Source organism: Corythoichthys intestinalis, chromosome 9 (genome assembly GCF_030265065.1).
Source record: "Corythoichthys intestinalis isolate RoL2023-P3 chromosome 9, ASM3026506v1, whole genome shotgun sequence".
In the NCBI taxonomy this organism is placed as follows: Eukaryota; Metazoa; Chordata; class Actinopteri; order Syngnathiformes; family Syngnathidae; genus Corythoichthys; species Corythoichthys intestinalis.
The window spans coordinates 44,054,356-44,067,399 of NC_080403.1; the positions used below are offsets into that span (position 1 = coordinate 44,054,356).

Here is a 13,044-nt window from a genome sequence, read left to right on the forward strand (position 1 = left end):
CAACGATTAATTGATTAGGTAATTTGTTTTGAAAAAAGATTTGAATTAAGTAGTGTTGTAATGGTTTGTTTTGAAAGTGTTTGTATTTAGTTTTCTTGATTTGGGTGGATACACTGCCCTCTAGTGGCGACAGTGAATACGACATAACTCATTTGTCATGGCTGAATCCAGCTGCTCCCTGTTAAGACCAACATAAGCTAAGTTTTTGTTTGAGCTAATGTTTTTTAATGCGTTCATAATTTATTTTATTGGTATGTTTAGCCGTTTTTGTGGTAATATGTATTTTAACTGTTAAGTGCATGAAATTATTTATTTATTTATTTTTAAACGTTAGTATTTTTTAGCATTCAAGCTAGCGGACTTTTGATATGTAAGTTAGCTAATTGTTCTTTTGTTGTACTTAGATCCTCATTCATTAATTTTTTTTTTATTCCGTTTGAGGCTCAGCTCATTTATTTTAATTTTCCATGTTCTTTATCCGATTATTCGATTATTCGAAATAACTAGTTCATCGATTAATCGACTATTAATAGCTGCAGCCCTAATAATGACCATCAATGGAGATTTTTTTGGGTGGTCTGAGTCGAAAATCATTTGTGCGTGTATATAAACTTATGAGAGTTGAATGCGTCACCAGAAATGAAAAGGGCCATTAAAAATGTATGGGAAGGTTTTTGTCAAATTGTGACAAAATTGTACATTTTTCCAAAAACTGACATTAGTCCGCCTCAATTTTGTGACTGTTTAGCGTGTGAAATATCGGAATTTGTTCCGTTTGTCGGAACGAACAATGACCTCAAGTTTACACACTTCTTTGAGGCGAAACATGAAAGTTTTGCCTTTTTTTCCTGTTCTGGATCTGTTTAGTCCGTTTTGGCAGCTCTAAAAATCTGCCACTATTTCAATTTGAGAACAGGCTTGACTGCTCGGTCACTCACGCTCCGCTGCAATCATTTCCCCCGTTTGGATGTGTCCAAATGTGCGAGTCAGATGTGTTGGCGTGGCGACGGGCAGCAGCCAACCGCCATTCACGTCTTTATATCTTCTTCCCAACGGCACGGACCGATTTGGATTCTGGCGTCACGCTTCCCTCGACTGACTTTTATTGCTTTTTAACATTCTCCGTTTTTGTTTCGCGCGCCTTCCAGTCATACTCACTAGTCCGTGCCGTCCCTGGTTCACTCTGATGTTGTTCCACTTGCGCCACAAAGGTCAAACTGGAACATAAAATACATCAACAGTTGAGCTGTGAAGATATTACAACAAAAATACTCGGCGATTTCGCTTTCAAAACAAATAAAGTTCATACAACAGCACAAACCGCTTTCGCGGTAAGTCATTATTACGCTAATAACATTTGTGCCAGCATAAATTGCAACATTCACATACTGTTAACATCAACAAATTACAAGAAAATTCATCATTAATCTTGCCTTCAAAACAAACAATAAATTTGTGGGTCAAATGATGTTCATAGCATTGTAGAATCAGCTTTTGTCATCAACAATAGGCTAACACAATTTTCAAGTGTTAGCATAAATTGTTCAATTAAACCAGGGTTTAATTCGAGTTAATTACAGCTTAAAAATTAATCAATCGTAATTTATCGCAATTCAAATCATCTGTAAAATATGCCATATTTTTCTGTAAATTATTGTTGGAATGGAAAGATAAGACACAAGATGGATATATACATTCAACATACGGTGCATAAGTACTGTATTTCTTTATTATAACAATAAATCAACAAGATGGCATTACCATTATTAGCATTCTGTTAAAGCGATCCATGGACAGAAAGATTTGTAGTTCTTAAAAGACAAGTTATAGAAATGTTATATCAAAACCCCTCTTCATGTTTTCGTTTTAATAAAATTTGTAAAATTTTCAATCAAAAAATAAACTAGTAGCCCGCCATTGTTGATGTCAATAATTACTTACACAATGCTCATGGGTGCTGAAGCCTATAAAATCAGTCGTACCCAAGCGCCAGCAGAGGGCGGCAAAACTCTGAAAAACACAACAAGTACACCGTTCACTGTGCTCTCATTTTAATCTGTTTGAGCGAGGCATGGGTGCGTTAATTGCATCAAATATTTTAACGGGATTCATTTAAAAAATTAATTACCGCTCGTTAACGGGGTAATTTTGACAGCCTTGGTTGCAATTATTAAACAATTATTTCTCGTTAGCATTTGACGATCTGAGACGAGTGGACGACAGTGCAGCTGACTGGATTATTTATTAATACCAGTGCAAAAAAATGATATTTCAATACAATCATCTTAATGATTTGCAATGAAACTGTTTTGTATCAAAATGTAGTATTGTTTTCATTTCAGAGCAATACATTTGACAACTAGCTATTTACGCTTTAGTTTTAACAATCGTTACCAAATATAATAGTGAGGAGCATAAAAACAAAAACACAACAGAGTGTGAGGTAATATAATGTGTTGGTCGTTCCATATTTAGAAATTAAACTTTCGATTTCTCTTTTGAGTGACAGCAAGCGTGTCACGTAGGATGGTAGCGGCAATATTGTATATGTGATCAAGATCATGCTAGAGAAAGTCCGTGCGCCCCCGAGCCCAAATCCACAAAAGGAGAATGTTTAACAGTGTCCTAATTCAAATTTCAAGCAAAAGCCATGACTTTGATGCCACAGACGACGCGGAAGTTCTCCCTCGCTATTCTAACGGCGGGGTTGAGAGGAGGCGGCAAAAACAGAATGATATAGTCTGTCACTCACTTCTGAATCTACGACGAGGGGCCAATAAGGAGCCTGTGTGCAAGAGAGGGACGGACCAAGCAATGTCACTTCCCGTTCAGTTCCATTGCTAAGCGGTCTTTGAAAATTCGTTTTGCAACGTCACGTCCCGTTCACTAACCGAACGATTCATTTGGGTGGGTGGGGGAGTGAAGTGGGCGAACGATTCGGTGAACGATTTGTTTGAACGAGTCTTTTTACTGAACGAACTTGAATTGATTCGTTTCCTCAAGTGAACGACATATCCCGTCACTAGCTTGTTTTCCGTGTCTCCCTCCTTTAACACACCTGAATCAAATGATCAGCTAATCAGCAAGCTCTGCAGCAGCTTGATAACGATCCTGATTAGTTGATTCAGGTGTGTTAGAGGAGGGAGACATGGAAAACAAGCTGGATTGGGGCTCTCGAGGACCGGGATTGGGCACCCCTGACGTAAACATTGCCAATTACAACAAAATTAATCACCAAGTTGCTTTAGCCGGACGCAAGGGCGTAGGCTTGCATAGGGACGGTAGGGAAATCACACTACCAACTTTTCAGGATGCTCAAATTGTCCCCACCAACTTTTAGTTAACCTTATTTTCATTATGTAATGACTTCAGTTATACAGGTAATTTAGATTGTCTTCCCATATGTTGTAAGGATAGAATACAGTCCCTGACAAAAGTCTTGTCGCATATCCATTTTGTAGAAACAATTGCTAATAACCTGACTTTTAATTTTTCAATTAGTTTCAGAAATTGCTCATATAAAAGCTAAGACCCTCCCAAATGATGGTGAATGTACAAAAATATATTTGTTTCACTGAAAAAACTTGATTTATCATTTAATGAAGACATATAGGTCAAATTTTGGCAAGACAAAAGTTTTGTCGCTGTTTTCCGAAATTTCCAGGTTCGCAGTGAATCAGTAACAGGCACACTTTTGCTCAATAGACGATGTTTATTGATTAGAAAATGCAGAATAATGAGATTTATTGATTACCATCCCACTAAAGCAAGCAAACATATATCAAAAACAAGCAAACAAATGGTAACGTAATGCTAGATTTGAGTTTGTCAATCTCAGAATCCCCGCGTTACGTTACAGCACAACTAGCTGTCCCTTAGAAATCAAAATCGCTTACCGCGACAAACAAGTGGGAAGCCAACAACACTCCAGTAAAGCGTCAAAAGGACAAAAGCCAGGCGATCCGTACGTGACCCGCTGGTGGACCTCACGGGTCGCCTGGAAGTGTCCGGTTTTGTAAGGACGCACTCCTCGGAGGCAGAGAGGCCAACTTCCGCCCCTGAGCGGGGCGGCCCCATCCAATCACAAACACTTAAGCTACTTTTGGTTCAGCCACCTTGAAAAAGGGCTTTTCACACGGGACAAATGAGCTGTGCTGCAACAGATGCCAACAAATGGTCCATATTATGGGTGCAAAACAAGTTATCTCTATGGGACCCAGGCGTGTAACTATGGGACCCAGGCGTGTAGTAAAACAATACTCTGGTGCAAAACAAGTTATCTCGTGAGATTCTCAAGCGCGTCTCCTAACTATGGTAAAAAGGTGAAAAACAACAGAAGTTGTTACAATCTATGTCACAGAAGCAATCATACATCACAAAAGCATAATGTAATATTTTCCCCCATCAGTCGCCTACAGAAAGTAGTGTGAAAATTGGACAAAAAAAGGACATCAAATACAAAAATATCTTAAATAACATAAGCAAATTAAGTAGTGGTGCCGTGAGATCCTAATTTAATATTTTGTATGACTTCCATGGGTTTGAAGGACTGCATCCATGTGGTTTGGCAAGGATTCATACAATTTGTCGATGAAGTCCTCGGGAACATCAAAGAAAGCAGTCTTGCATGCTTCCCAAAGTTCATCAACATTCTTGGGTTTCGTCTTCCATGCTTCCTCCTTCATCCTGTTCATGTCTGGTGACTGGGCTGGCCAGTCCTGGAGGATCTTGATCTTCTTTGCCTTGAGGAACTTTGAGGTAGAGCTTGAAGTATGCTTATGGAGCACCATCCTGATGCAGAATTTGTCCCTTTTTATGTTTAGGAATGTAAGAGGCAGCTAAGACTTGTTGATATTTCAGACGATTTATGTTGCCTTCCACCCTGCAGATCTTTTGCACACCCCCATACTGGATGTAACCCCAGACAATGATTTTGCCACCACCAAACTTCACTGTTTAGTGGCAAAAGGTGGATTTTTCAGATGAATCTTCCATTGAATTACACTACAGTCGCCGCAAATATTGCAAGAGACCTACTGGAGCCCGCATGGATCCGAGATTCACTCAGAAAACAGTGAAGTTTGGTGGTGGCAAAATCATGGTCTGGGGTTACATACAGTATGGGGTGTGCGAGAGATCTGCAGGGTGGAAGGCAACATAAATAATCTGAAATATCAACAAATCTTAGCTGCCTCTTACATTCCTAACCATAAAAAGGGACAAATTCTGCAGCAGGAAGACAAAACCCAAGAATGTTGATGAACTCGGGAGACATGAAAGACTGCTTACTTTGATGTTCCTGATGACTTCATCAATAAATTATATGAATCCCTGCCGAACCGTATGGTTGCAGCCCCTCAAGCCCTTGGAAGTCATTCAAAATATTAAATTTGGATCTCACGGCACCACTACTTAATTCGCTTATGTTATGTAAGATATTTTTGTATCTGAAGTACATTTTTTGTTCAATTTTCACACTACTTTCTGTAGGCGACAAAACTTTTGTCTTGCCAAAATTTTACTTTTATGTCTTCATTAAATGATAAATCTATTTTCAGTGAAAAAAAATATATTTTTGTACATTCAACATCGTTTGGGAGGGTCTTAGCTTTCATATGAGCCGTTTCTGCAACCAACTGAATAATTAAAAGTCAGGTTATTAGCAATTGTTTCTACAAAATGGATAAGCGACAAGACTTTTGTCAAGGACTGTAGACCCGACCATTATTAAGTGAATTATTTTCATTATGTTCCGACTTACATTTATCCATTTTCACTTTCTGAATGCGCTGGTCCATGTTTTTCCACTCAAACGCAGGTTTGATTGGCTGATGACTTGAACCCACCCCGTCACACAGACACATTCACACAATCCCGACAGATTTATGTCAACAAAGTTCCACCTCCTCCGCCTCTTCGAAGGAAAAGGGATATTAGAAGTTCGTTTTTTTTTTTTTTCGGCCAGCAGCAGCCACTGTAAGTAATGTAAAAAGTGTTGTGAAGGTGGGGGAAACACCTCTAATGTTGCTCCTGAAAGTCCGACCTACATCTGAGTTAGCATAACATTAAACTGTGGGAACTTGCTAACCTGCAGAACTACTGCAGTCAGGCCGGCCTCCACAAGGAATAACAAAGTCAAGTTAGCCGTCCTTCAATTCATTGAAAGCCTTTCTATCCGTGGATCCCTTTAAGAAATGCAAACACTACACTTTCTAATTCCAAACTTTAGCTCAATATTTAGCTACCTCCTCCAAAGATAACACTTGTTGACAATTTTGTGAATTTAATCTACTGAGAAAAATCAAAATGTATGTTTTGCTTTTTTTCAACGGACGTTGGCCAATTTTGCATGAGTGAAATTTTGTTTTCACGCAGAGAGGAATCGCCAGCGACAGGATGCGCGAGTTGCTACTGCTGCTAACTAGCTTCCTATTCGTCGCCACGCAGCATTTTTTGGCCGCCGGTCACATAATGCCAGACGACAGGTTGATCAGCAGTAAGGCCGCCATCTCCAACGCCATCCCGGGCAGCGACGTTGGACTCTACTCGCCCGTCGTCATTGTGGGTAAGTGGCAAAACTTGGCCAAAATTAGCAACGCCTGTGACGCGAGAAATAAGATTATTTCTTTGATTTCCTCAGAACTGCCAAAGCCAGGAAGGAAAAAGAAGGCAAAAAAGGTGAGAATTTGCCCAAAAGTATGAGGGGTTTGTCAGCCGAATTTTAAAAATTACGAAGTTTTTTCAGTTACATTTAGTCGGGGAATAGCAAAAATAAATAAAAATCATAGGCAGAGTTTGACTTTTGGGGCGGGGGGGCACAACATGTTGATGACCCCGAAACGTAGTGTCAGCAATAAAATTAACTTACAAGAATATTTATAATCATAAGTTGACAATGAGTGTTTTTTCCCATCATTCTTGAGGGGAATTCTAAATCAGTCCGCTTAGGCAATACTTTTCGCCAAGATTGTCATACATTGAATATGGTACGCCCGCCGGAGTCGTGCCAATGTAATTACCCCAGTCAAAAATTGTATCCCCTGGGCAGAGCCGTATGAAGGTATATTTGTGTATTTATTATTCAACCAAAAAAATGTCGCTTCAATTAAAAAAAAAAAAAAAAAAAGTGTTTGAATGTAAAAATACATTTGAAACTCAAAAAAACTCCCCCCCCAAATAATGCACGTGAAAGCTATTTTTCTTTGATTTTTTTTTTTTTTTTTTTTTTTTAAATTGAAGTCAAGCAACTTTTTTGATTGAAGTAATGTTGATGTGTTTTTGGGCCACATTTTGGCTATGACATTTGTGTCTATATTATTCAATGAAAAAATATGTTGCTTCAAAAAAAATACAGATTTTAAAAAAGAAGATGACTTCAATCAAAAAAAGAAAAATTTCAATCATAGAAAAGTTTTTGAATGCGAAAAAATATTTGCGATTGAAAAATTTGCTTTTGAACACTTAATTTTTCATTGAAAAAGTTTTCTTTGATTGACGAAATCCTTTTTGTTTTTGGGCCATATTATGATTAGGACATTTGTGTCTAAATCATTCAATCCCCCAAAACAGTTGCTTCAATAGAAAAAAAATATTTTCGGTCAAAGAAAAAAAACATTTTTTAAAATATTTTTTTTCAAAAACAATTTTTTTTTTAAATTATATGCAAAGCAAATGACCGTCTAAGGTGCTCGAAAAATCATTTTGACCAATTGTAAAAATATACATTTTTGTTCATTTCATTCATTTTTGTTGCCGTTTTATTGCTTTTCATTTATATATATATATATATATATATATATAGGGAAATCAATTACATGTAATGACACTTTTCGGACACCAGAGGGGGCCTGGCCCCCCTGCCCCCCCGTAAAATCCGCTTATGATAAAATGTAGCTTTCCTTCAGCTAAAACACAACTTCTTTTGTCCACAAGCACAGCCAAACTCAACAAAAAAATGAAAGCTCCTTTTAGCTGCTTTAAGACCACATAACTGTAAATAAGATAAAAATGAAAATTCGGGAAAAGGGGGGGTGGGGGTAAACCTCGGTTCAATACATTTCTCACAGTTAATTAACATTAACAGTAGAAAACAAATATAGGAGGACATTTCTCTCCAAGCAGCTTCATACTCGAGTTTTGAAGTTTAGCAAATTCACACAGTTTGATGTTATGTTAACTCTGATACAGGTCGGACTTTCAGTTGCAAAATTTGTGGTGTGTTCCTCACCTCCACAACATTGACGTTTTTTTTACATTACTTTCAGTGACTGCTGCTGGCTGAATAAAACTTCTAATATTCCTCTTCTTCGAAGAGGGTGGAGGTTGCGGCATGTTGTCGACATGTTGTTATTGGTCACTTCCTATAGATTTCGGTTCACTTCCTGGTAATTTTGGTGCATTTACAGTTCACTTTTGTTCTGTCATTGAATGCACCCAGAAATTTCTGAAATTAAAACTGTGCAGTAATGATCTCTTGCCTCCAGTCGTTACTCTGCAATCCAGTCTAGCCGTCTCACCTGAATTGAAAACGAACACGCGGAGGACCTGAAAGACTGCCTCCGACACTCCCCATTTTTTTTAATAATGGGACTTGCACTCTGAAGTCACCGCATTGTATTATCGTAATGCATATAATGCAAAGAATGGTCCAAATGAGGGACGGCCAGCTTGACTTCGTTGTTCCTTGTGAAGGCTGGCCTGAACGCAGTAGTTCTGCAGGTTAGCAAGTTCAAACAGTTTAATGTTATGCTAACTCAGATACAGAATGGACTTTCAGTAGCAAAATTAGTAGAGATGCCGATCGATCGGGTCCGATCACGTCATTTTCAAAGTATTGGAATCGGAAAAAAATATCGGACATGCCTTTTTTAAATATATATATATATATATATTATTTTTTTATTAAATCGTTTTCTAATTGTATTTAACGTTACAGACATAATATGGTACACTCATCCAGAGTCTTTAGTTTAGGCTTAAGATAGGGTTATCACATTTATCCCGTTAACAGCGGTAATTAATTTTTTTATTTATTTATCACGTTAAAATATTTAACGCAATTAATGTATGCACTGGCACGACCCACTCACGCATTGTCGTGTTCAATCTGTAATGGCGCCGTTTTACCTATATATAGAGCTAAAAGGCAGCGTAAAATGAGTAGAGTGAATTTTGGCAGCCTTTGGAGCCTTTTTTTAAATGGCTAAAGCCTTACAATCCCTCTCCCTACAATTAGAAATATCGTGGGAAGCAATGTGGGGAAGAAAAGTAGTAATTGATCTTTTTCTTAACACCCTATGTTATTTCCCAACGCAGAGAATATATATCAATTGGTACCACTACGCAGTCATGGTTGCACTTCCCATCATGCATTTGGGCAGAACAGTTAAATGGCTAAAGTATCATTTACTGAAAGCTCAGCAAATACACTAGATGTCAGATAGTCACAATATACAAAGTCACATTTATCCTTTAAGAATTACAAGTCTTTCTATCCGTGGATCCCTCTCACAGAAAGAATGTTAATAATGTAAATGCCATCTTGAGGATTTATTGTCATAATAAACAAATACAGTACTTATGTACTGTATGATGAATGTATATATTCGTCCGAGTTTTATTCATTTTTTTCTTAATGCATTGCCAAAATGTATATGATCGGGAACAATTATCGGGAATGATTGGAAGTGAATCGAGAGCAAAAAAAAAAAAAAAGCAATCGGATCGGGAAATATCGGGATCGGCAGATACTCCAACTATAATGATTGGATCGGGAGCAAAAAAAAAAGATCAACCCTAAAAATTAGTGTTTCCCCCATCTCCACAACATTGACGTCTTTTTACATTACTTACAGTGGCTGCTACTGGCCGGGAAAAAAAATATAATAATATTCCTCCTCTTCGAAGGAAGCGGAGGAGGCGGCATGTTGTCGACATGAATCTGTTGGGGCTGTGTGTGTGTGCGTGTGTGTAGTGAGGGTAGATCAAATCATCAGCCAGGGGGAAAAGAATAGACCGGCACATCCAGCAAGTGAAAAGGGATAAATGTAAATTCACTTAATAATGGTAGGTTCTACTCTATCCTTACAACATAAGGGAAGACCATTTAAATTACCTATACAGGAAGTCCCCGGTTTACGTACGAGTTCTGTCCCTGTGCTGGCGATGTCGGAATTAACCCTTTATGTACCTGTTTTCCGAAATTTCCAGGTTCGCGGTGAGTCAGCAACCAGCACACTTTTGCTCAATAGACAACGTTTATTGATTAGAAAATGCAGAATAAATGAGATTTATTGATTACAATCCCACAAGAGCAAGCAACAAGTATCAAAAACAAGCAAAAACAATGGTAACGTGACGCTAGATTTGAGTTTGTCAATCCTAGAATCCCCGCGTTATCATTACAGCACAACTAGTTGTCCCTTAGCAATGAAAATCGCTTACCGTGACAAATGAGTGGGAAGCCAGCAACACTTCAGTAAAGCGGCAAAAGGACAAAGCTGGGCGATGCGTGCGCTTAATCCAACAGAGGACTTCACGGGTTGCTCGGAAACGTCCGCTTTTTTAAGGGCGCACCCCTCAGAGGCGGAGAGGACAACTTCCGCCTCTGAGCAGCGCGGCCCGTCCAATGACAAACATTATAGCTACTTTTGGTTCAGCCCCTTTGAAAAAGAACTTTTCACATGGGACAAATGAGCTGTGCTGCAACAGATGCAACAAATGGTAAATATTATGGGTGCAAAACAAGTTATCCCGTGAGATTCCCTCCTAGCTATGGAATTCAGGCGCGTACTATGGTGCAAAACAAGTTATCTCGTGAGATTCCCTACTCAAGCGCGTCTCCTAACTATGGGAACCAGGTGAAAAACAATAGATGTTGTTACAATCAATGTCACAGAAGCAATCATACATCACAAAGGTATAATGTAATATTTTCCCCCTTCATTCCGCCCTTTGACCCGGATTGAATTCATCATAAGGCATAATGTGCTAATTCACTTCGGGTCACATAATATTTTCTCCATCAGTACCTCTAAACACCCTCTAAATGAAAACAAAACTATCCAAAGACATGTACTGTATGATACGTCATTGTACTGTCCTCACCAAGTACTAGCTAGACAGTGAGTTAGGGTCGGAAATGACAATGTCAGACGTCCGTGTGGTTTGCGGACTTTATTCAGCTGCTCATGACATCAAGTGTTGCAGAATGAAAGTAAAATAAAATGAAATTAAATCAGTCTCATCTTCAATAACAGCAATTCAAATTTGTGTTTACGAGTAGCTGTTGATACAGCAATAACAAACAATTAGCATGTATCAGTTAGCATCGCAAACGTACGCCTTTGCCACTATTAACTACGGAGCATTTCCGGGTCACTTCCTGTCATCTATGTTTGGTTGTACCTTTTTCATTTTTAGAACAAGCTTGGCGGCAGGCGTCGCCCTCCACCGCCCGCCGGCTGCGTCCCCCTATGGGGCAACTGCAAATCATCGGGAAAGGTTTGCTGCGACTTCTGCGCCTTCTGCCACTGCCGCGTCTTCCGGACCGTGTGTTATTGCCGCATGGGAAACCCCCGATGTTGAGAGGAGCCTTCTCCATCCCAATTTTCTACGCCCGCTTCCGATCGACAGCATGAAAGCACTTTAACACGGACTGCCTGACGTCACGCTAGCACGCGTATTCAAAGCATTTAACAAATACTGTATGAATAAAATATATGCCTTGTCATTTTGGATTGGTGGGTGTCAGGAAATAAAACACAACCAGTATTCCATTCGAAGGACAGTTGCAAGGAGAAAAAGCTGACATTCAAATCCAGTTTCTTTTACGTGCACGGGGATTTGATCTCCGACTCTTTTTTCATCGTGCACCCCTTTTATTGACAATATCACTTGATTATGCATGGTAACACATGAATATGCAGAAAGTGAGTACATGGCGTGCAGTGATTGGTTCGTTCAGAATAGCAACAGTAGGAAGTGCCTTATTTGGTGTTGTTTAAACGATACCTAAGAAAAACGAGAATGAACCTGAAGTATCAACTCTGGTGTTTTCCCACAGTTTATTACCTTGCAATTACGACTGTGGCTGGCACCAAAAGGGAGGGACAACTTGATAACACAGTTAACTGAACCTCTTTGTATTATGTTCAAAGAAATACAACACATGAACCTGGATGAATAGCCTAACAAAAGAATATAGTATCACACTAGTAATGTGTTCTATAAGCATGAATAAAATATATTCCTTCACAGTGGGCCTTACAACCATGGCAGAAAACACAGACAAGACTGAAAAAGCAGTTTCTGCTCTTGCACTCCTCTTTAAAATAAACTGCTGCATTTTAAGCCAAAAGAACTGTTGTGTTTGATAGAACAATATGTCTCTATGCTGCCATAGCAGATTCATGTCGCATGAAGCTCCAGAACTATTTTTAATTTGTCCCTTTTACCCCGGAAACCCCCGTTTACAGACGTCGCGCAACCGTTTTTGTTTCAACCCAGCCATAAAAAGAAGGTAAGTAATTATGTTATTGATCAATCGGGGCCGATCACGTCATTTTCAAAGTATCGGAATCGGCAAAAAATATCGGCCATGCCTTTAAAAAAAAATTTTTTAATTATTTTTTTTATTAAATCATTTTCTAATTGTATTTTACGTTACAGACATAATATGTTACACTCATCCAGTCTCTTTAGTTTAGGCTTAAGGTAGGGTTATCAAATTTATCTCGATAACGGCGGTTATTAATTTTTATAAAAATGTATCACGTTAAAATATTTAACGCAATTAATGCATGCACTGCACGACCCATTCACGCATTGTCGCGCTCAATCTGTAATGGCGCCGTTTTACCTATATAGAGAGATAAAAGGCAGCGTAAAATGAGTAGAGTGAATTTTGGCAGCCTTTAGAGCCTTTTTTTAATTGGCTAAAGCCCTACAATCCATCTCCCTACGATTAGAAATATCATAGGAAGCAATGTGGGGAAGCAAGGTAGCAATTGATATTTTTCTTAAACCCTTATGTCATTTCCCAAC

The 13,044-nt window shown here is 38.7% G+C and overlaps 1 protein-coding gene across 1 annotated transcript in view; it reads left to right on the plus strand.

Annotated features, from left to right (window-relative positions):
• The window catches only part of asip1 (agouti signaling protein 1), a 68,769-nt gene extending 56,029 nt beyond the window's left edge, over positions 1–12,740 (plus strand). Inside the window, exons 2-4 of the mRNA XM_057846397.1 lie at positions 6,376–6,565; positions 6,641–6,678; positions 11,422–12,740. Coding sequence (XP_057702380.1) covers positions 6,397–6,565; positions 6,641–6,678; positions 11,422–11,586 — 372 coding nt within the window. The 5' untranslated portion in view covers positions 6,376–6,396 and the 3' untranslated portion in view covers positions 11,587–12,740. The remainder of the gene's footprint in view (positions 1–6,375; positions 6,566–6,640; positions 6,679–11,421) is intronic.
• Positions 12,741–13,044: the final 304 nt, after the last annotated feature.